The 24,756-nt window shown below is 36.2% G+C and overlaps 1 protein-coding gene across 10 annotated transcripts in view; it reads left to right on the top strand.

The window, feature by feature from the left end:
- SMG7 (SMG7 nonsense mediated mRNA decay factor) overlaps nucleotides 1-24,756 on the top strand; it is a gene marked incomplete at its 5' end in the record, with an annotated part of 92,783 nt that overhangs the window by 43,011 nt on the left and 25,016 nt on the right. For all 10 annotated transcript variants that reach the window (XM_080825012.1, XM_080825014.1, XM_080825013.1 and 7 more), the window contains 5 exons: nucleotides 9,101-9,132; nucleotides 11,411-11,528; nucleotides 13,277-13,409; nucleotides 22,394-22,565; nucleotides 23,738-23,809. In XM_080825012.1, coding sequence (XP_080681138.1) covers nucleotides 9,101-9,132; nucleotides 11,411-11,528; nucleotides 13,277-13,409; nucleotides 22,394-22,565; nucleotides 23,738-23,809 — 527 coding nt within the window. The remainder of the gene's footprint in view (nucleotides 1-9,100; nucleotides 9,133-11,410; nucleotides 11,529-13,276; nucleotides 13,410-22,393; nucleotides 22,566-23,737; nucleotides 23,810-24,756) is intronic.

Genomic DNA, 24,756 nt, shown 5'->3' with positions numbered 1-24,756 from the left:
GGTCATTGTCTCAACTCTTCAGCTCTGTCTTTGTAGCAGAAAGCAGCCATAGACAGTATAAAAATGAAGGGGCTTGACTGTGTTCCAGTAACACTTATTTATGAAAATAGATTCAGAGTGGAGGAAGGAATTTCACCCACAGGCTGACCACTGTACTAGGATATGAATTTTACTTTGTGTGGTCTTTTTGATTAAAAATCTCAGGTAGAATTTATTTTCTATTTGAACAAATCTTTTAATTTAGGCTAGATGACTTAAATGTTAGTGTTTAATTGACAGAATCTGTGTTAGCTTTTTAAGTCATTTTTTTTTTTTTCTAATTTGAAAGAAGTAGAAATGATTGGACTTTGGAGTCGGGAAGAACTAAGTTTGTACTTAATTGTACCTAATTGCTTTGTGACTGTGGACAAATTACTTCACATTGAAGAACTTAAATTTCCTTGTTTATAGAAGAGGAATAATACTAGATAGATATCTTCAGGTTGTTGTGTTTTCCATTTAGCTGTCTTTTCATCAGTTCAATTTAGCAGTTTATTTTTGTCATTAATGTTTGTCTTTCAGACTTTAGGAGAGAATTAACAGTTCAGAGAATGAGCACCTCTACTCTTGTCATACTGAGGAATCAAAACTCCTTGAATTTCAGAATGCTTTAACATTTATGTCAGATTGTTTTTATTACATTTTTGCACTTTTGTTAGTCCTTGAATTTTTAGTTTTTCTAAACATTCTTAGATTATGGTATGTAAAAATATAAAGTAAAATTTTGATCTTTGTTTATCAATGGAAGCCTGCTGCAGAATTGGCTAGAAATGAGACATTATTAAACTTACATTATCTTCTCTTACTGACAGCCTATAGTGGAAACAGATTATTTGTAAATGGTTCCTATTATATACTCAATAAAATTTTTTGACAAGAAGTTGGTATCCTCATTAGGCAGATGTTAGCATACTGAAATGGTATTTGTTCATTTTTATAAGCAAATCTTGCTTGAAATAAGAAAACAACCTTTAGACATATGATTCTAAGTATAAGATATCTTGTATATACTTATATGAATTTTTTTTCAAAGATTTTATTTATTAATTTGACAGACAGAGATCACAAGTAGGCAGAGAGGCAGGCAGAGAGAGGCAGGCAGACAGGCTCCCCGCTGAGCAGAGAGCCCGACGTGGGGCTCCATCCCAGGACCCTAGGATCATGACCCAAGCCGAAGGCAGAGGCTTTAACCCACTGAGCCACCCAGGCGCCCCTACTTATATATGAGTTTTTTAACTAATATGTGGGAGCACGGTAAATACATTATTTGTAACTTTGCAGCTCAGGGACACAATGAAAATGTTGAGTCTAGTGAAGGTGCATAATTAGCACTGGCTTTCTCAGTATAAGATTCATAAATAATACTCAAGGAGGAATTTTTTTGTCTTGGAGGGGTGTGTTGTTTTGACACAGGTAGAATAGGATATATAGCATTCCTTTTTTTTTTTTAAGTTTTTATTTTAATCTTAGTATAGTTAACATGGGTTCAACACTTTGTACGTTACTCAGTGCTCATCATAAGTGTATTCTTAACCTCTATCACCCATTACACCCATCCCCCCATCCACCTCCCCTCTGATGACCATCAGTTCTCTATAGTTAACTTCTTTCTTGGTTTGTTTTGCTCTTTTTTTTTTTCTTTGCTCATTTGTTTTGTTTCTTAAATTCCACATGGGAGTGAAATCATATGGTATTTGTCTTTCTATGACTGACTTAGTTTGCTTAGCATTGTACTCCCTAGTTCCATCCATGTTGTTGGAAATGATAAGTGTTCATCCTTTTTTATGGCTGAATGATATTCCATTACATATTATACCACATCTTCTTTCTCCATTCATCTATCAGTGGACACCTGGACTACTTCCATAATTTGGCTTTCATAAATAATGCTGTAATAAACAGAGAGGTACATGTATCCCTTTGAATTTGCATTTTTTAATTTTTTGGATAAATACCCAGTAGTGCGATTACTGGATTATAGGGTAGTTCTTTTTTTTAACTTCTTGAGGAACCTCCATTTTGTTTTCCACAGTGGAAATTTTTACATTAAGTTTACGTTACCACCAACAGTGCAGGAGGGCTCTTTTTTCTCCACATCGTTGCCAACACGTGTTATTTCTTGTGTTTTTTATTTTAGTCATTCTGAAACATGTGAATTAATATCTCATTGTGGTTTTGATTTGCATTTCCCTGAAGAGGAGTAATATTGAGCATCTTTTCATGTGTCTGATGGCCATCTGTATGTCTTCTTTGAAGAAATGTCTGTTCATGTATTCTGCCCATTTTTTAATAGGATGATTTGTATTTTGGGTGTTGAGTTGTATAAGTTCTGTATATATTTTAAATACTAACCCTGTATTAGATATGACATTTGCAAATATCTTCTTCCATTTAGTAGGTTGTCTTCTGATTTTGTTGATCATTTCCTTTGCTGTGCAGAAACTTTTTATTTTGATGGTAGTACCAGTCATTTATTTTTGCTTTTATTTCCCTTGCCTCAGGAGCTATATCTAGAAAAATGTGGCTGTGGCTGATGTCAGAGAAATTACTTCCTGTGCCATCTTCTAAGATTTTTATGATTTTAGGTCTTTAATCTGTTTTGAATTCATTTTTGTGTACAGTGTAAGGAAGTGGCCCAGCTTCGTTGTTCTGGTGTTGGTGTTTCCCAACACCATTTGTTGAAGAGAGACTGTCTTTTTCCCATTGTGTGTTCTTTCCTCCTTTGTTGAAGATTAATTGACTGTAATTAATTAATTGTGGGTTTATTTCTGGGTTTTCTGTTCTCTTCTGTTGATTTGTGTCTGTTTTTGTGCCAATACCATACTATTTTGATTACGGCACCTTTGTAAATCTGGAGTTTTATAACCTCCAGTTTCGTTTTTCTTTTTCAAGATTTCTTTGGCTATTTGGTGTCTTTTGTGGTTCCATACAAATTTTAGGATTGTTTTAGTTTTATGAAAAATACTGTTGGTATTTTGATAGGGATTGCATTAAATCTGTAGAATGCTTTGGGTAGTACAAACATTTTAGCAATATTTTTTCTTCCAATCCATGAATGTGAAATGTCTTTCCATTTCTTTGTGTCATCTTCAGTTTCTTTCATTAATGTTTGATAGTTTTCAGACGACAGGCTTTTCACTGCTTTAGTTAAGTTTATTTGCAGGTATTTTATTATTTTTGGTACAGTTGTAAATGGGATTGTTTCCTTAATTTCTCTTTTTGCTACTTCATTATTAGTGTATAGAGATAAAACAGATTTCCATATATTGATTTTGTATCCTGTATCCTGAGACTTTAATGAGTTCATTCATCAATTCTAGTAGGTTTTTTGGTGGAGTCTTTAGGGTTTCCTATAAATGGTATCATGTCATCTGCAAACAATGCAGAGAGTTTTACTTCTTCCTTACCAATTTGGATGCCTTTTATTTCTTTTTGTTGTCTGATTGCTGTGGCTAGGACTTTCAGTGCTATGTTGAATAACAGTGGTGAGAGTGGATATCCTTGTTTTGTTCCTGACCTTAGGGGAAAGGCTCCCATTTTCCCCCCCATTGAATATATTGTTCACTGTTTTTACTTTATGGCCTTTGTGATATTGAGATATGTTCCCTCTCAACCTACTTTGTTGAGGGTTTTTATCATGAATGGATGTTGTGCTTGTCAGATGCTTTTTCTGCATCTGTTGAAATGATCATATGGTATTTATCCTTTTTCTTATTGATGTGCTGTATCACATTAATTGATTTGTGAATATTGAACCACCCTTGCATCCCAAGAATAAATCTCACTCAATTGTGATGAATGATTTTTTTAATGTATTGTTGAAAATGGTTTCACTAGCATTTTGTTGGCGGATTGTTGCATCTATATTTATGAAAGATACTGGCCTATAGTTCTCTTTTTTTCTTTGTTTTTATCTGGTTTTGGTATCAGGAATGAATAGAATGAATGAATTTGGAGGTTTCAAATAGTACAAATTTGGGGAGTTTTCATTCTTGTATTTTTTGGAATAGTTTGAAAAGAAAGATGCTAACTTTTCAAATGTTTGGTAGAATTCCCCTGTGAAGCTATTTGGTCCTAGACTTTTGTTTGTTGGGAGTTGGTTTTGTTTTTGTTTTTGTTATTATTCTTGATTCAGTTTCTTTGCTGATGATCTCAGTCTATTTAAATTTTCTGTTTCTCCCTGCTTCAGTTTTGGTAGGTTATGTGTTTCCAGGAATTAAGCATTACTTCTAGGTCCAGTTTTGGCATATAATTTTCCATAATATCTCTTAAAATTGTTTGTATTTCTGTGGTGTTGGTTGTTCCTTCTCTTCTTTCATTAGTGACTTTGTTTATATGAGTCCTCTCTTTTTTGATGCGTCTAGCTAGAGGTTTATCAATTTTATTGATCTTCTCAAAGAACCACCTTCTGGTTTTATTGGTCTGTCCTATTGAGGTTTTTAAAATTTCTATATATATTCATTTGATTTTGAGTTTTGTTGTTGTTCTAGATCTTCTAAGTGTAAAGTTCAGTTTGAGATTTTTCTTGTTTCTTGAAGTAGGCATGTATTACTGTAAACGTCCCTCTTAGGACTGCTTTTGCTACAGCCCAAAGATTTTGGACCATTGTATTTTCATTTTCATTTGGTTCCAGGTAATTTTTTAATTTCTTCTTTGATTTCTTGATTGACCCGTTCATTGTTCAGTAGCATGTTACCTAACCTCCATTTATTTGTGCTCTTTCCAGATTTTTTTCTTATGGTTGTTTTCTATTTGCATAGCATTGTGGTCAGAAAAGATGCATGGTATGACTTCGATCTTTTTTAATTTGTTGAGATTTGTTTTATCACCTAACATGTGATCTGTTTTAGAAAATGTTCCATGTGCACTTGAAAAGAAAAGAATGTGCATTCTGCTATTTTAGGGTGAACTTTTCTGAATATATGTTAAATCCATCTAATACAGCGGGTCATTCAGAACACTGTTTCCTTGTTGATTTTTTTGGTTGGATGATTTGTCTATCGGTGTAAGTGTTAAAGTCCCCTACTATTCTTTTTTTTTTTTTATTTGTCAGAGAGAGAGAGAGAGAGGGAGCGAGCACAGGCAGACCAGAGTGGCAGGCAGAGGCAGAGGGAGAAGCAGGCTCCCCGCCGAGCAAGGAGCCCGATGTGGGACTCGATCCCAGGACGCTGGGATCATGACCTGAGCCGAAGGCAGCCGCTTAACCAACTGAGCCACCCAGGCGTCCCAAGTCCCCTACTATTCTTGTATTACAATTGATTAATTCCTTTATGCTTGCTATTAACTGTTTTATGTATGAGGGTGCTCCCATGTTGGGTGTATAAATAATACACAACTTTTATATCTTGTTGGATTTTCCCTTTTATTATTATATAGTGTCATTCTTTGTCTCTTGTTACAGTCTTTATTTTAAAGTCTCTTTTGTCTGATACAAGTATTGCTACCCCGGCTTTCTTTTGACATCCATCTGTATGATAAATGTTTCTCCATCCCTGTACTTCCAATCTGCAGGTGTCTTTAGATCTGAAATGAGTCTCTTTCATAGGTGGCATATAGATGGATCTTGTTTTTTTATTTACTCTGTTACCTTGTGTCTTTTTTTTTTTTTTTTTAGTTTTTTTTTAAATTTATTTCTTTGACAGACAGAGATCACAAGTAGGCAGAGAGGCAGGCAGAGAGAGAGGAGAAAGCAGGCTCTCCACGGAGCAGAGAGCCCGATGCGGGGCTCGATCCCAGGACCCTGGGATCATGACCCGAGCCGAAGGCAGAGGCTTTAAACCCACTGAGCCACCCAGGCACCCCACCTTGTGTCTTTTGATTGGAGTATTTAATGTATTTACATTCAAAGTAGTTACTGATATTTATTGTTGCCATTTTACTTGTTTTGTGGTGTTTTTGTAATTTTTCTGCGATCCTTCTCTAGCTCTCTTTCATGGTTTGTTGGCCTTTTTTTAGTGATATACTTGGATTTCTTTCTCTTTATTCTTTGGATATTACTGGTTTTTGATTTGTGGTTGCTCTTAGGTTTGTACGTAACATCTTCTGCAGGATATATGTTATTCTTTATTAAATTCTATGATCTTAAGAGGTTTTAATGGTATAAGCCAACAAACTTTGTGAAAGTTGTTTGTTTTAATGGCAAAAGTTTTAACACCCAAAGCAAACAGTGAAGCTGGGTTATATTGAATAATGGAATTTGAAATGATGTCATGGTTGAGGATAAAGTATACGTGTTTATTTATATTGTTTGTTTATACTGGCAGTCTCATAACATGCTATTCTCTTGTTTTGAAAGCTCAATTTTAAAAATATATTTTTTAAAAGTTAAGAAATGAAAAATTTCATCTTGTGTTTTGACGAAACAAATTCACAACTGATATTAGTTAAGTACATACATTTACAGTAAAAATTTCAGAATCTCTGAATATTCTCTAGCTTTTTTTTTTGTTTTTTTTAAGATTTATTTATTTATTTATTTGACAGACAGAGATTATAAGTAGGCAGTGAGGCAGGCAGAGAGAGAGAGGAGGAAGCAGGCTCCTTGCTGAGCAGAGAGCCCGATGCGGGGCTCGATCCCAGGACCCTGGGATCATGACCTGAGCTGAAGGCAGAGGCTTTAACCCCCTGAGCCACACACATGCCCCTATTCTCTTTTATGTCGTATTTTGTTTTTAGACATGGAAATCTTGAGATGCCTGGGTGGCTCAGTTGGTTAAGTGTCTGACTTCGGCTCAGCTCATTATTCCAGAGTCCTGGAATGGAGTCCCACATTGGGCTTCCTGCTCAGTGGGGAGTCTGCTGCTCCCTCTGCCCCTCCGCCTGCTCTCGCTCACTATCTCAATAAATAAAATCTTTAAAAAGGACATGGAGGGGTGCCTGGGTGGCTCAGTGGGTTAAGCCTCTGTCTTTGGCCCAGATCATGATCTCAGGGTCCTGGGATTGAGCCCCGCATCGGGCTCTCTGCTCAGCGGGGAGCCCCCTTTCCTCTCTTTCTCTGTCGGCTACTCTACCTGCTTGTGATCTCTCTCTCTGTCAAATAAATAAATAAAATCTTAAAAAAAAAAGACATGGGAATCTCATAAGTTTATATACATACCTTTTTATAGTATATGAACATGATGTATCCTTTTTCCTTTCTTCAACTTAAAAGATATTTATTGGATGCCTACTGTGTGCTAGGCACATGTGCTAATAGGTTGTGATGGTGAGCATTCTTAAAATTTGTGATATGTAGTATGATGAAAAAAATGAGTGCTTTAAGAACATAAAGTAAGAATATCCTTCATCTATCAAGTGAGATTTTTTTGAGAAAATAATGTGTCTGACTCAGACAAAGGATGAGTAGTATTAACCAAAGAAGGCGGGATTCTTCTTTTTTTTTTTTTTTTTTAATTTTTTTTTTTTTTTTTAAGATTTTATTTATTTATTTGACAGACAGAGATCACAAGTAGGCAGAGAGGCAGGCAGAGAGAGAGAGAGGGGAAAGCAGGCTTCCTGCAGAGCAGAGAGCCCGATGCGGGGCTCGATCCCAGGACCCTGGGATCATGACCTGAGTCGAAGGCAGAGGCTTTAACCCACTGAGCCACCCAGGCACCCCTGAAGGCGGGATTCTTCTTTACAAAGACCCTGAATGTGAAGGGAGCAAAGCATATTGCAGACACCAGAAGTTTAGTAACTGGAGCACAGAGATCAAAGAGAGAAGAGAGTAATGGTAGAAGGAGAGTGCAGACACTAATTTTTAGAGTGCAGGGAACCTTGTAGGACGTTTTAGTAAAGATTATAGTTTTGACCCTAAGAGCGATGGGAAATCATTAAAGTGTCTTATTTGAGCAGTTGGTAAGATCAGATTTGTATTTGTATTTTTTTTTTCATTAGAGGTGGGGGAAGGGCAGAGGGCGAGCAAGAATCTGAAGCAGTCTCTATACCTAGCACAGAGCACAAGGCAGGGTTTGATCCTATGACCCTGAGATCATGAACAATTAACCAACCGATCCACCCTGGAGCCCCTCAGATTTGTATAAAAAAATCCCTCAGATAGCAGCAGACAGAACAGTATGAAATAGAACAAGAATAAAATAGAGAAAACAGTTTTGGTGGCTTTGCATTAGTCCAGGAAAGAGAGAGTTCAGAACTTGAGTGAGAGTAGCTGAAGAAGTAGTAAAGGGAAATCAACAGATTCAAGATATATTTAGTTGGTAGAATTCTCTGGAGTTGATAGATTACCAGGGGATTGGAAGAACGTTGTCATGGGTGACATCCAGGTGTCTGCCTCTCACAGTGGGAAAGCAGTGATACATTTGGTAAGGTAAAAACACCAGAAAGAGATCCCATTCCTGCAGGTGGGTCAGAAGTTCAGTTGGGGAGCTCTTGAAGAATGTGAGAGAAAAGAAGCGGCAGCGAGAGGAGGATAATCAAGGACAGATAGGAGGTTTTGAAAAACTTGTGAAAAACTTGGGCGTGTTTAAAATACTAAAGCAAAGGATCACCTAGACAGGGAAGTTTTCAAAATTATTGAAAGAGGGAGGAGACAAAGAAGCAGAAGTCCTTAATAAAGGCCAGAAAGAGCCTACTAAGTGGAATTACTGATCTTAAATAAGAGATGCAGTGCCTCTAGTGTTTGCACAGGAGAAAGGAAGAAGAGTGCTGTGTGGGTTTAGCAGCTGGGCTAGCCTTATGAAGACACCTTATGAAAACATCTGAGGAGAGTGGGGAATTTGAAATAGGTACAGTGATTAGTGAATTGAGAAACATAGGATTTCCTAGCTGTTTTGAGGAAAATTTTTGTGTTTAATGAATGTCATTTAATGTTATCTTAAAATCAGATTTGGAGGAAAACAGCAAGAATGTGAGCTCCACTCATAGAATTCATGTATACTTTTAAGTAATGGCATCATTGGCCAAGACCTAGGCTACCCTGGATACTAAAGCTGGGACACTCACATATGGAGGTGCTATACCTCTTATGTAGTATATGATTTCACTTAACTTTTAACTTTCAGGATTATTTATGTTGAATAGGCCTAGTTTGTTTCTAATCGATGTTTTTTCCCCCTTTTTTTAGGCAGGCAGAAGTCCTGAAGGCTGACATGACAGGTATTGGCTGGCGCATTTGTTTTTCACACTTATTTTATACCATTAAATTGATGGAAGGGTGTCTTCTTCCCTGTATTACTTGTTGCACTGTCCTAGTCGCCAGAGGAATGATAACTTACTGTTTGCTTTTAATAATTACTGTTTTTGAACTTTGAATTCTTACTTAGATCATCAAGAATTTTGTATAATCTGTGCTATACTGAATTAAATATTAACTAACTTAATGCATATAATCATTTAATTTTTATGAACTCTTTATCATCAACTTAAGACATAAAAAAAAGAATGCATATACCATATTAAAAATATCTTAGGGTATTAGGTTCATGTCTTCCTGTTTATATTCCCCAACCTTGAATAGTAATTAGACCTTGAGAAAAAATATTTGTAGGAAAACTACTAAAAGTCCTTGAAACTGAGTGAGCTGCTTTGCCACCTTTCTTTTTTCCCTTGTCTTTTTTGTTTTGAATAAATAACCAAGGTGTTTTTGAAAGAATAACTGGACGTCACTAGAAGGAGCAGATGATTTTAACTTTCCAAAATTGGGAAATATATGACAATGACTATGTAGTGATCAGTGTGCTCTCTGTAGCAGCATGTGGTGTCCTAAAATGTAAACATGTGCAAATGGATCTCATTCTTATCTTTGAGAACTTTAGTTCCAAAGTGAAATCCACAAAGAAGAGTTAAACTTTTACAACAGTATTCTGGCCAGAATGTACAGTCAAGAAGGAATAGGATCTAGATGTCTTTTTCTCAACATTGCAGTCTAATGTTAACATTAATGTTGATCCTATTGTTTTAAGAATTTGTGGGTAATATCATTATCTTCTTGTTCAAGGAAAAGAGGGAAAAAAGCCAAAAGCACTTTTAACAGGTTTACTTAATACAGTACCTCAGTTCCTCCCATTATTAACATGACTGCCATCATCTTCCATACTATGGGTATTAGTGTCAGCTCTGAGCTACTGTATTATGCTTTTGTGTTGTCCTGTTAGGCATAATATGCATTATGTGACAAAAATTCGACTTGGAGCAATGTTAAGCTAGCTAAACCTTTTACTTTTTCTTAAGTATTGAATACCCTCAGTAAGTAGTAGGCTTAGAGTTTGGCTTTTATAAGGAACATTTGACTGCCCAAGAACATTAACTTGAATATTAAGTAATTTAAATGATAGTCTGTCTGATAGATCAGAGTTAATGATCCCTTATAATCCTTCCCCTGCCATAGTTGAATCAAAACAAGATTGAATAAATCTATAAATCTGTTTATTTAGTCATTAAAAACCTAGTAAGGGACCAAGAAGCTGATATTACACCCTGATTTTTTGTAGCCACCAAACTCTTTTGAGGATTAATTCAAAAATCGATTTTATTTGCAGGCTTAAAGAAGAGTAAAAGCTGTGTCATTGTGCTGTTGCAAAATATTAAATGTAACCAGAAGCCTAATTGAAAAATCTGTTATTAGGTTCTTCTATTGATGCAGCTGACTATCAATTATTGCACTCAATAAGCCTAGTAACCGGAAAAGCTGAAGTGTCTTGCAGGACTCTGGCAGACAGTATGGCCCCAGTTGCGTATTACATTTAGTCCTAGCCTGACTTCCTTTCATCTTGCACCCACTCTCTCATTTGGCCTCTTGAGCAGTTCAGGCAGTGTCTGCTATGAATTCTTATTTACATGAAATGGCAAGTATGGATTGCTCACAAAATTTCTTGGCAAGCAATTTACCAATCATTAAAATAACCCTCACTGTTTTGGCTTTATTGGGTTGATACACAGAGAATAGGAATGACAGCAGAGTGTGTGAACAGTTCCTGGATTGTGAGCAGACATGAAGATTCTGTAAGGACAGTTGTGAGAATGATTCAAAATAAAAAAGCTGCTTTGGAGAAAGAGATAAAGTTCTGAGAGTAAACAGACCTTCTTAGTGGTCCATCATTTTAAATGGGGTGACTTCTGAGGCATATGACTTCCTCTGATATGAATACATAGAAGTCTAAACTAAAGCAAAGAGTACACCATTCATTTTTTCGCCTTTCTCATGTCATGATGTTATTTCAAAGCCAAAAGACAAATGCAGAAACATTTCGAACCAGATTTAGTCATTAGCCAAAAGGTGAAAGTTATTTGAAAATATAGTAGTATAAAACTTCCACAGCAGTCTGTGGTATCTACCTAAAGCAGGTGTTTGGGAAATGGAGAGGAAAGGAGTCATTGGTGTGGTATAATGTTAACTCTCTGTGTTTTTCTGTCTCTCTATTGTTTTGTTACTCAGATTCTAAGCTGGGTCCGGCTGAGGTCTGGACATCCAGACAGGCTCTGCAGGACCTGTACCAGAAAATGCTAGTTACTGATTTGGAATACGCGTTAGACAAGAAAGTAGAACAGGATCTGTAAGTATTATCATTTGGGATGTCCCTGTAAGATCAAGAGTATTACCAAGACTTTAGGATAGAAAGGAATGATTTGGTTATTTCTTCTTAACCTATCTCAGAGTAAGCTCTTTCAGTGAAAGAAGAAATTCTAATACCTGTAATACTTGCGGGTTTTTTGAACCAAATATTTAACCATTCATATTACTTCAGATAGTCTTGGGTGACAAGAGGAGAAGTGTTTGGACTTGAATGTTTTTAACGTCTCTAGGGCATATCATAAAAACAAATCTCTATATATATATTTCAGGTACTAAGAGACAGTGTTTGGATTCTCTGTATGTGTTCGGTCCTGCATTTAAGCCATTTAAGCCAGTCCTGCATTTTAAGTCATGGCTTGAAAAATTCAGTAGTGAGCTTTAGATAAATCTTCTCTGGTAAATGTGATTCTATAAATTTCTCCCGAAGAAAAATGTGTTTGCATTGTAAGGGAAGTTCTTTTTATAAAATAAGTAGGTGTTTCCTTTTTTATTTTTTCTTCCCCTAATAAGACTAAAGAAAGATTTTGTATATTTAGGCTATTCCACTTGTTCTTTCTATGAGAGGTGAAATGGCAGATGACCAGATTCCCAAGTGAGTAAATAAATGCCTGTTGTGGAAGGCCTTGCCTTATAAATTGGAGCAGGGATATTAGGCTGATGGAAGATTAAAAATCAGTTCAGAATATTCTATTCAGAAATGGCTATTACCCTAAGTTGTGGTGAAAATTAGTTTTTCCTGTCTTTTATACCTTTCTTAGATACTTTATATTTTTAGGAGTTCTAGTAATAAGAGAGCTTAATCACAGCCATTCAGAATCCATTTCCATGATATTAGAGTCAAGGATAAAATATCATCAAAAATGCTGAGGGAGTGATTGTCCTCATAAACCATTAAAAATACCCAGTGCTCTTGAGTCTCAAAGTTGAGGTTGATAAAGAATTAGGTACTTTTCAGGTAGGTTGTAGACCTTTTATCTGTGTTTGCTTCCTTTAATCGAAGCAATTCTAGTATTCTCCCTCCATCCTAGTTCCTTTTTCCCCTCCTGTGGTTTTCAAGTTAAGGAATGAATGTATTTCACCATAACTGAATTTAAAATGAATCTCTATATAGCTTGATTAATGAAAGACATTTTATAATAGGATTTTGGTATGCCATATTTCAACATTGTGTTTTTTCCTATTTTAAATAGCCAGAATTGAAATGTCAAAAAATAAACTTATATTTCAAGCTCTCAAGAAAATATTAACTCCAAGAGAAAGAAAAGTCTTAAATAGAATTAGAACAGAGTGCTGTGGGAAATAGATTTTATGGAAATAAGAGATATGACTTAGTATTTTTAAGAAGAATTTTCAAAAAGAATTATTTCTTCACATAATGTATGTCAATTCGTTAATAGCTTACTTTTACTTTGGTCTTGCCACTGTAGTTCTGATTTTGTACTGGGATTCCTAAATAGGCTCTAACTCTAGTAGCTCTAAAAGATTAATAACTGAAGCCACAGTGTGATTATTTGAACATTGGTAAGTGTTTACTAAGGTCAGTTGGATTCTGCTGCATGTGTAGTCTTGCTCAAAGAGGAGCATAAAGTTATTTAAATAAGTGAATAACTTTAATGCAGGTTTACTGTCTAGTGTGTTATAACAAACAGTTCTTTCTTGTTCTCAGGGGGACCAGTGTCTGCCCAGTGAGTCACTGCTATACCAAATAGAATTACATTTTGTTTTCAGCTGGAATCATGCCTTTAAGAATCAGATCACAACACTACAAGGCCAGGCAAAGAATCGAGCAAACCCGAATCGGAGTGAAGTTCAGGCAAACCTTTCTCTGTTCCTAGAGGCAGCTAGTGGCTTCTATACTCAGGTGAGTTCTGCATTTATACCAGTTCTTCTAGAAATAGTTGTGAATGTTCTTCGTACATGTCTTGTTCATGTAAACACTTTTTGTTACCACTATGCAGGCCATCCAGGAGTTGATCACCTATAATCTGACATGAATAAAAATATCCCAAATTGTTTACCATAAGACTTTTCAAACAATAAAGTTTTAACCAGAAGTTGATGTTTTGGCTTAAAGATTGGAGGTATAATTGTGTGAGTAGAAAAAGGGTAATGAGTAGAAAAGCCATGCCTTAGTGAAACAGTAGAAGTAATCAGTTATAAGTGGTATTAGAACAAATGTGAATTTATGAGTATGGGTATAGTCATTATGAAAGTAACAGCTGTGTTGTACCAGGCAAGAAATCATCAAAATTTGTGATACCAAGTGAGTTTTCATAGTATTATGTGTTCAGTAGAATTTATCTGGGGCTTTAAATGCTATTAAACTACTTAAGAAATGGAGTAGATTTTTCTCCATTTTAATAATAAGCCATTATTTATCATCCTCAGAGACTTACCTTGTCCTTGGTTACATCCTGCGATAACTTCTAAGTCAGGCAAGGTGAAAGAATAAATTAATCTTCGGGGCGCCTCAGTGGCTCAGTCAGTTAAGTGTCTGCCTTCAACTTAGGTCATGATCTCGGGGTCCCAGCATTGAGCCCCGCATAGGGATTCCTGTTCAGAGGGGAGTCTGCTTCTCACTGTCTGTCTCTCTCCCTCCCCATCATTCATTCTCTCTCAAATAAATAAATAAAATCTTTTTTAAAAAAAAGAACAGATCTTCCTGAAAGGTGATTTCTCTTTAAGCAGAATCTTGCAGAAACTTCATCTCATCCATTTCTAGTGGCGTTCATAATTGATTTAATAAAATGTGTATAGGGGCACCTGGGTGGCTCAGTGGGTTAAAGCCTCTGCCTTCAGCTCAGGTCATGATCCCAGGGTCCTGGGATCGAGCCCCTCATCAGGCTCTCTGCTCAGCAGGGAGCCCGCTTCCCCTTCTCTCTGCCTGCCTCTCTGCCTACTTGTGATCTCTGTCAAATAAATAAATAAAATCTTTAAAAAAAAATAAAATGTGTATAAACTCTCATCTTAGAATGATGAGCTGAGGTTTTAAAGATCTTGGACTCATCTTTGGCCATTTTCTCTATGTTGCTTCTTGACCATTGCTACCTGTATTTTGGCTTCATTTTGGTTGTATCATTTCCTTGAAAGAAGGAGAAGAAAAGACTTTGTGTTAGAAATTGTCCCAAAGTTAGCCATCATCTTAGAGAGATTATTTGTTTTACTTAGACTAAAACGTTCTTCACAGTTCATTATTGAAAGAAATCAAGTATGGTTCTTATTCTCGAAATTTATTTTCAAATTTATGCCAGCTTCTAACAGTAGAAGTCGATGTTTCTGGAGAGAAAGGGATTGTGGTATGCCGCTACCTAGTCCTTAAAGTAGGTATTAAAGACTAATTCATTCCATAAGTAGCTTTTATTTTATTTTTTATTTTTATTTTTCTCAGTGGCTGATTTTTGTTTTTTTGTTTTGTTTTATTTATTTTTATTTTTTTATTAACATATAATATATTATTAGCTCCAGGGGTACAGGTCTGTGAATTGCCAGGTTTACACACTTCACAGCACCCACCATAGCACATACCCTCCCCAATGTCCATAATCCCACCACGCTCTCCCTCCCTCCCTCCGCCCGGCAACCTGCAGTTTGTTTTGTGAGATTAAGAGTCTCTTATGATTTGTCTCCCTCCCAATCCCATCTTGTTTCATTTATTCTTTTCCTATCCCCCAAACCCCCTATGTTGCATTTCCACTTGCTCCTATCAGGGAGATCCTATGATAGTTGTCTTTCTCCAATTGACTTATTTCACTAAGCATGACACCCTCTGGTTCTATCCACGTCGTCGCAAATGGCAAGATTTCATTTCTTTTGATGGCTGCATAGTATTCCGTTGTATATATATACCACATCTTCTTTATCCATTCATCTGTTGATGGACATCTAGGTTCTTTCCATAGTTTGGCTATTCCACAAGTAGCTTTTAAAAGCCTACTATTTGTAAAGCACAATACAGATACTGGGGATATAGAGGGGAAAGAGTCTTCCTTTAAGGGAACATAGAGTCTGAATGAAGAGATAGATACATTAATAGATACTCTTTTTGCTTTCTGATTATAAAAATAACGCATACTAATTTCAAGAAATTTGGAAATTACACAAAAATAAAAATTTTTTAAATTAGTTTTCCCATTCAAGATAGATTACTATTTTAGTATATATATCCTTCTGGTATTTTAGTAATTTTGAACATACAAGACATATAAGACAAATAGCCTTATATCTGCTTTATAAACATAATATAAATTTTCCCTTGTGTTGTTAAACAGTTTGATAAACATCTTTGCGTATAAAGCATTTTCTCTAATATTGGATTATTTCATGATAACCAATTCTTCACTGGATGATGAATGAAATCACTGGAGGAATGAAATTTTAAAACTGTTGATACATGTTGTTTTCCCAAAAGATTATCATTTATATTTTTGTATTTCTATCAGCAGTATATGCAAGTGTCTGTCTTGATGTGTATTGCCAGCATTGTGTTTTCAGTAAAAGTAAATGAATGATTAAATGAATAACTCATGTTTAATAAATGGAAAATGACTTTTCATTTAAAATTTAACATCTGAATTGCTAATGTTGAACTGCATTCATATTTTATTAGATATTTGTATTTTATATAAATCATCAATTAACTTTTCCTGTTCATTGTTTGGACCCTATTTTTTCCAGAGCTCTTTATACATGAGAGATACTAATTTTTTATTGGTTTTTGACAAATATCTCCAGTTTCTCCTTTTGTTTTTCATTTTATTTAGAGCTTCCTAATGTTTACCAGGTTTGTTTGTTTATTGTTTTCTTTTTCGTAATGTAGTCTTTTCTTTGTCCATAGATCAGTGAATATTTAATAAGGACAACGATATTTCTGTGTAAAGGAACAAATAGATATTATAACTTAAATCATTTAATTTGAAAATAACACAGTGTCTTAAAATAGAGTAATGATCAAATTATGGCATATCTGTAAAATGGAAATTTATGAAACTATTATAAGTGATACTTATATTTTTTTAAATGATGGAAAAATTATGGCATTATTGAGTGGAAAAATCATACAAAATTATGTATACAGTTTGACTCATACATTAATCGAGGCGTCTCAGCTCAGAGTATTAACAAAAATGTTGTCTCTTCCTCCTCCTCTCCACCACTACTTTCAGCTGTGCTTTGTTGAGTTCCAGATTTCCATCATAACTTCTTAGAAAGATTCCGTAATGTTCTGGTTGACTTTACGTTTTTGAAACATAGTCTGTTTTTTAAACTCCAGTCTCGTTTCTGATTCAGATCTATTTTCCTTTCCTTCCCTATGCAGTAGAAACTGGAATTGTGAGTGAACACAGCTGAAGTAGAGTGAGCAGTAGGAACTCCAAGCAGCTGGCCTGGTGGAGGGAGAGGGAAGGCATTCACATGTTGCAGTATGTTTTTATAATAGCCATTGTACAGATTGGTTTGTCACCTTGAAACATGATTCTTGACCTTTTTTAAGATACAATATATATGTAACACATTTCCAAAGCTTTAATTGCACATTGATGAAACAAATCTGCAAGGAAGGAAAGCAAGAATCATCATTTTTATTGAGGGAGCATGATATTTGTAAAAAAAAAAAAAAAAAAATTATGGGCAGGTGAATAATAAAATCATTCTCAAATTATCTGATAAGGAAAATACATGAGTGATCTAATTTTGAAATTTATTTTTTCAGTTTTTATAGTCATTGAATTTCTCTACTTGCTTTCCTTAGGCAGTGGTTGAGGAAGTACAATAATTGTAGAATGAACATTAATAAACTTTTTCAGATATTAGCATTAATAGAACTTTTTACTTCCATTTTTATGTTGTCTTGGTTTGATCACTGAAACAGTTAATGGTGTTGCTAACAGTAATGTTTTATACATTTTTTTGATTACATGCAGTGCAGATTATGCCACCAGATTGAAGGAATAGACCAAGTCCAGATCATTGTACAACCTTACAGGACAAGATGAGTTTTGAATTTAGTCTTTAAGTATAGTTGCAAGCCATTGGAAAGGAGGCCAGGGAGTAACATGATAAAGTTTGCATTTTTAGAAGATTATCCTGGCTGTTGTATGGAGGATAAATTATTGGGGGCCAGGAATGGAAGCTAGTTAGGATGCCCCTGTGGTAATGGAAATAAATTGATGGATTTTTTGAAGAATAGCCAGTAGACTTGCTGATGGATCAGATTGGATATGTGGAATCAGGGTAGGGGAAGAATTATCAGGTGACTTGAGGTATCAGATTGAGCAGCTAGATTACTGCTTGTACCATTTACTGAGATGGGGAGTACTGTAGAGAAAGCAGCTATGCTTGTGTTAAATGAGATAGCCTATTGGAGATCTAAGTGCAGATGTCAAATAGGAAATTAGATAAACTTGGAGCTCAGTAAAAAGGTCAGGGTTGGAGTAAATTTTATGATTACAATAAAGAACCCTGACTTAACCTGACATTAGTGTTTGGTATTTAAAACCACAGGACTAACAAACAGTGATTTGAAGGGGCACATGGCACCCAAATGTCTCTAAAAGGATTGTCCACAATAGCCACAATATGGAAAGAGCCCAGATGTCCATTGACAGATGAATGGGTAAAGAAGATGTGCATGTGTGTGTGTGTGTATATATAAAATGGAATATTTCAGCCATCAAAAGAATGAAATCTTGTCATTTGCAACGATGTAGATAGAACTGGAGGGTATTATGCTAAGCGAAATAAGTCAGTCAGAGAAAGATACCATATAATTTCACTCATGTGGAGTTTAAGAAACAAAACAGATGAACATAGGGGAAGGGAAGGAAAAATAAAATAAGATGAAAATTGAGAAGAAGGCAAACCGTAAGAGACGCTGAACTCTAGGACACAAACAGGGTTGCTAGGAAACAAACAGGGTTGCTGGTGGGGTGCGGGATCGGGGGTGGGGTAATTGGGTGATAAGCATTAAGGAGGACATGTGATGTAATGAGCACTGGGTGTTACGTGCAGACTGATGAGTCACTAAATTCTACCTCCAAGACAAACTAAATAAATAAATTTTTAAAACCACAGGACTAGGTGAGAACGGGTTAGCACAAGTGGAGCCACCATTGCAGTAGTAGAAAATCAGACACTGGCGACTTAGAAGCCAAGAGAAAAGCATTTCAGTAAGGAGTGAGAGTGATCAACTCTGTTGAATGCTGCCGAGAAGTCAAGTAAGAGGATTAAAAAGTGACCCAATTAGACTACGTGGAAGTCACTGGTGACATTAACAAATACTGTATTTCTTCATTTCTAAACTATTTTTCATATTTTAGCATCTCTAAAACAGGGATAAGTTCAAAGAAGATTGTAAGTCACTGTTTAATTGGCAGTATTTTTTTTTCTCTGTGATAAATAATAGTTTATCTTATAATTTGTGGTATCTTGGATTTGATGCATTGTGACTTTGGTAAAGTGGTGGTGATAGAAATCTAATTGAAGGGAATTGAGAAGAGACTGATACCTGTCATCTTCAGCTGCAATTTCTGTGAAGATGGTCATTTTGTAAGCCATTGAAAGCATGGGACCTCAAGCCAGAAGGAAATTCTCAAAGTAAAGATGTAACATTCCGCTGTAGGTTTTTTGAAAACATCAAAGAACTGAACAGATAGTTGTTACTCCAAGAAAGTGGGAGCCAAAAGGAAAGTATCACTGTTTCTTTAGTAATTTGAAAGGTGATGTTCTGTACCTTCATCATTAGTTCTCCGTTCTTAGCATAGGGCAAAGAGCTAAGGAGCAGTGGAATAGTTTAATACAGAGTTTTCACAGAATAATTGCCAAATAAAGATCTGTTTCTCTTCTTCATTGCCACCTTATTTCTGCATCTAAACCCACTAGAGATCTCTTACCCAGAACCTCTGAGTCCGCAGGAACTTTTCTAGTATCTTCCTCTGCAGCCCCTGGGTTCAGACAAAAATTTTATTAGAGGAGGCATTCCGCATGATGCTCCAGCCATGTTTGATTTACTTTTTGTGAATGTCCTTTTTTTCTTCTTGGTAGATTTTCCGCCTTGCCTAATTTTCTAGTCTGTTCTTTCAGTACTAACCGAACTCCATTCTCCACCACCTGTCATGTTTCTTCTTGTCATCTTCTACAGTCACCTGGTTTTGTTGCGTTTTTTTCACCCCATTTTTTTTGTTCCTTTCTATACTTCTTGCCTTTAATATTTCCTGATTCTAACCATTCTGGGCTTTAACTTGTTTACCTAATTTTATGCCAGCAAATTTCTTGCCTATAACAAATGTATAAGTGTAAGTAAAGCTGAAGTAGATAATTTCTTTGCTTAGTAAGAAAGGGTACACAGAACTTGTATTTGGTTCTGAAAGTGATTTTTAACTTAGGAAAAATGTGGGACATTTCAAATCCTGAGTGGGGTCCTCAGGATGTCTTACTTTATATTTTGAGTTCTGCTCATGTTAGAAAGAGTGATGATAGAACAAAGGTATTTCTAATTCTGTAACTTTAGTCAAATCACTTGGTATTTCTGTTGCTTTCATATCCTCATCTGAAAAAATGGAGCTTTATAACTATATATACTGTATTATTAGTAGTTTATCATAAGGGTAAGTGAGACAAATGTATCAAATAACCTAGGGAATAATGTTGACTATAAATGTAGATTATTCTCTTGGCTTATGCTCACTGTTATGTTTGATATCCCTTGCTGTTCACTGCCCCTTCCCTTCCCCACTCCCACTTTATTTACCTGTCTTGCTCATTTAGTCGTGAGCTCTTTAAGAAGGTAGGTTTTCTTACTCATCTCTGTTGCTTATGTGGTGTCTGATATGTGAATGAATATATTTGTAAATAAATATTTGAATAAATGGGAGTAGAATGCAAAGAGTTCTGTGGGGGCCAAGAATGAAACCCTTGGGGAGCAAGGTAGGGGGAGAAAAGTCTTTGGATAAAGGGGACTGAAAAATGGTTGGTAAGACAAAACAACAGCTACAGAGCAACACAACAGCTAGCAAAGCTCAGTGATGAGTCATAAGGTCGACTGTTCTACATGCAACAAAGAGGTCCAATAAGATGATGACTGAAAGTGTCCATTGTATTTGCTTATTAGATAACCGGTTGTCATATGGACAGCAGTTTCAGTAGAGAGGTGGTGGGATGGCAAGAGGGATTGTGCGGAAGGCATATCATAATGCAGTAAGGAGCGACTAGGAATTGAGAAAGCAGAGAGCACATATGGGGATTCCTCTGAAGGAGTTCGGTAAGAAAAAGAGACATTAGAAGGTTGCTGGAGAAGGAATCTAAGGTCAAGGAGGAGAGAGTTTTGGTTTGGGGGTTTTATTATTATTTTCTATAGATGACGCTTGATATTCGTAGGTTACAGCAAAGAAGCATGAGAAGTTGGAAGTAGATGTAAGAGAGAGGGGATGATAGGCAGGAGGCAGACAAGAATGAAATAGGTGTGCTTAGGCAGAGGAGTTCGTTCTGACCAGGAGGAGGTACCTTTAATAGTGAGACTAAAGGAAAAAGGAAAAAAATGGGTGGTTTATATAATGTCAAAAGTCCCTTCCAGATCTGTAATACCATCAGATCTGTTACATATGCAAAGATATGAACTGACCTAGGGGTTAAAGTAAATCTCAAGGGGGCACCTGGGTGGCTCAGTCGGTTAAGCGGTAGACTCTCGATCTTAGCTCAGGTCTTAATAACAGCGTCATGAGTTTAAGCCCCATGTTGGGCTCCGTGCTGGGTGTGGAACTTACTTAAAAAATCAGTCTGTCTTCTATCTCAAGGAACTCCTAAGGTCTGACAAATATGTTGGCTTGTATTTAAGTCATATTTCTAACCACCCAATCTTTAATGTTATTTTGTATGTGTTTCTTTTTCTTTTCTTTTTTTTTTTTTTTTAACAATTATTTGAGGGAGAGATAGAAGGAAAGTGGGTAAGCATAAGCGGGAGGAGTAGGGAGAGGGAGAGAGACTCTCTAGCAGACTTTTCACTGAGCGAGGAACCTGAGGCGGGGGTTGATCTCGTGACCCTGAGTTCACGACCTCAGCTGAAACGAAGAGTCGGTCGCTTAACCAACTGCGCCACCCAGGAGCCCTGGTTTTTATGTTTCTAAGAGGAATAATAGATAATTTCTTGGATTTGCTTGCTAAATATGAATGAATACCCTATTTAGGTAAAGCCTTTTTAAATAATGTTTCTGTTCCTTTTGTTTATTTTTTTTAAGATTTATTTATGCATTATTTTGGGGTGGGGAACAGAGTGTGTGAGAGAGAGAACCCCGGGGAGACTCCCCTGTTAGGGCGGGGCCTGCCACTGGGCCCGTCTCAGGAGCACGGAAATCACTGCCTGAGTAAAAATCAAGAGCCAGATACTTAACTGACTGAGCCACCAGGGTGTTCTGCTTTTCCTTCTATTTATTTATTTATATTATTTTAAAGATCTTATTTATTTATTTATTTGAGAGAAAGAGGCAGGGACAGAGGGAGAGAAGCAGACTCCCTGCTGTATGTGGAGCCCAACTTTTGGGCTTGATCCCAAGACCCTGAGATCATGACTGGAGCTAAAATCAAGTCAGATGCTTAACTGACGGAGCCACCCAGGCGTCCCCACTCTCTTCCTTTTAGAGGCACGTCCTAGATGGCTCTAATATTTGAGAATTTAAAAGATAAGATTTATAATAAATGTTACTAGTTATCGTATACTATTTTCTTCAATCTTTGCTCAGGTCTCAATTGTATATGATATTAGGTACACATGTTAAAGTATATAAACTTTACTGTTAGAACACTTCTGACTTACCGATTCTGGCTTATCACTAAGTCTTGTTCATGTTTTCCTTGTAGTTATTACAAGAACTATGTACAGTGTTTAATGTAGATTTACCATGCCGTGTGAAGTCTTCCCAATTGGGAATTATCAGCAATAAACAGACGCATACCAGCGCCATAGTGAAGCCACAGTCTAGCTCCTGTTCCTATATCTGCCAGCACTGCCTCGTCCACCTTGGAGACATTGGTGAGCCTTTGGTGTGAAGGAATTGCTAATACATTCATCCTTTTCTTTGGCTAGTCACAGAAACTCTTTTCCTTCAAACTGAGGATTGCACACAATTTAGATGGTCATTAGAGGAAACTAAAATGTAAATTAAAGAACTTAAATTTCCTCAATATTTCGGAATTGGCAAAGGATCTTGAAGGTGTCAACTTCCATATTAAGATTTAAGTTTCCTTCAGGCTCATGCAGATGTAGGCAAATGAATAAAAAGTGTAATCAAAGCTAAATTTTTCAAAGTGGTGCCATGTCTTCTAAATTGAAAGTCTATCCTCTTGGAATTGCGGGGTTTGTAAGTTACTTCTTCTGAAGCTAGCTTGTCGTCTTTCCTTCCTATCAGTTTATTAAAATCTCTTTTTAAATTGTTTCCTTTTTACAGTTGTATTTTATTTCTTTTTTATATATTTTATCTGCGAGTGTTCTATAACTTACCCTTAAGGTTAACCTAAAAAGGTAAAACAAATTAACTATGGGATTATGTTTCAGCTGTCCTCAAATAATAAGGAATGGAGAACATTACTGCTTTAAATTCAGAGATTTTTAGATTTCTTGATATCATAAATCATTGACCTCCATGAGTGGTCACATCAGAGTAAGTGCCAAGTTCTGCACGGAGAATCAGTGTATTTAGGTTGTTTTTGCTTTCAGTGTATTCTGTGCACACACATGCTTAATATTGCAGAAGGTATGAGACATTTTCCAAAATCACTGTATGAGATATTGAAGAAATACATAATTTTCAGATCATATTGTATAGTGTTTTTTATTTTGTTTTGTTTTTAAGTGCCATATAACTCACCCCTTCTTGTGGGCCGGCTCCAGGTCACCAGCATAGTCCATAATGGGAGCTGGTGATGCATGACACTGGAGGACCTGAAAATGGGGGCTAGGTAAGCTTTAAAGTTGGTTACATGATGAATGTCCCAAACAGGGAAGGCCAGATGGACACTTTATGCATAATCCTATAGTTAATTTGTTTTAAAGTATCTTCTCTCTTTTATGATCTTAAATTAATTTTAATGTGTTTATTATCTTTAGAAATGAAAACTATAGTTGCTTTGGAAATATTACCCTACTGTTTTTTTATTCATTTGTTTGCTTGTTTTTAAACTAAGTGTTCGTTTTTCTCCTCTCAGCTCGATACAGAAACCAGACCAGCCAGGCAGAGTCCTACTATAGGCATGCAGCTCAGCTTGTCCCCTCTAATGGTGAGTGGGCCTCCTACCTCAACTTGTGGATGACTGTGAAACTTTATAACAATATGGAAAATAACTCAAGGCTCATCTTCCATCTTCATCTTTCATGAAAGCAAAAGATTTCAAGTTTTGGTATTGAGTTTTGGGGATTTGGTATTGATTGATTTGGAGTTTTGGTCATATTTTTTCTTTTAATTGTATATTCTGTATAACCAGAAATGAATATTTTTTAAAAGATTTTATTTATTTAATAGACAGAGATCACAAGTAGGCAGAGAGGCAGGCAGAGAGAGAGGAGGAAGCAGGCTCCCCGCTGAGCAGAGAGCCCGATGCGGGGCTCGATCCCAGGACCCTGGGATCATGACCCGAGCCGAAGGCAGAGGCTTTAACCCACTGAGCCACCCAGGCGCCCCAGAAATGAATATTTTAATAAGGTTATTGTTCTCAGTAAACCAGTATAAATACAATATCTCCCAGTGTGATCTAAAATTGTTTCAACAACTTTGGCTTCCTTAATTACTTACAGAATAATTATCCCTTAATACTACCATTTCCTTACTAGAAAAATTATATTTTATTACCTAAAAGACAGGGCTTTTGTCTTTTGATGACCTCAGGATCGGAATTAGCAGTGGTTCTTGTTCGGTGATCCATGTCATTCTTGTTAAGCCATGTTGAAGTTTTTGATTCTCAAAGGAGCCCCTTTGAAGCAGGGGGTGGCAGTGCGCACCTGGTTTCCTACTAGCTGTGGCTGCTTTCTTGCTACAGTGGCCATAGAGACTCTTAAGCCCATAAAGCCAAGAAGATTTGCTGTATAGCCCTTTCTAAAGTCTTGTTTAAACATAATAGTACTCTCTCCCCTTATTATGTACTTCTTAACCTAAATGTAGTATGTGCTATTGTAGGAATATGCTATTTTAAATTATGTCCATTCGTAATGAGGTAGTCATGAGATTTAC

Source organism: Martes martes (genome assembly GCF_963455335.1).
Source record: "Martes martes genome assembly, chromosome: 15".
Taxonomy (NCBI): Eukaryota; Metazoa; Chordata; class Mammalia; order Carnivora; family Mustelidae; genus Martes; species Martes martes.
Note: the sequence above shows the minus strand (reverse complement) of the source record. Positions and strands in the feature narration are given on the sequence as shown.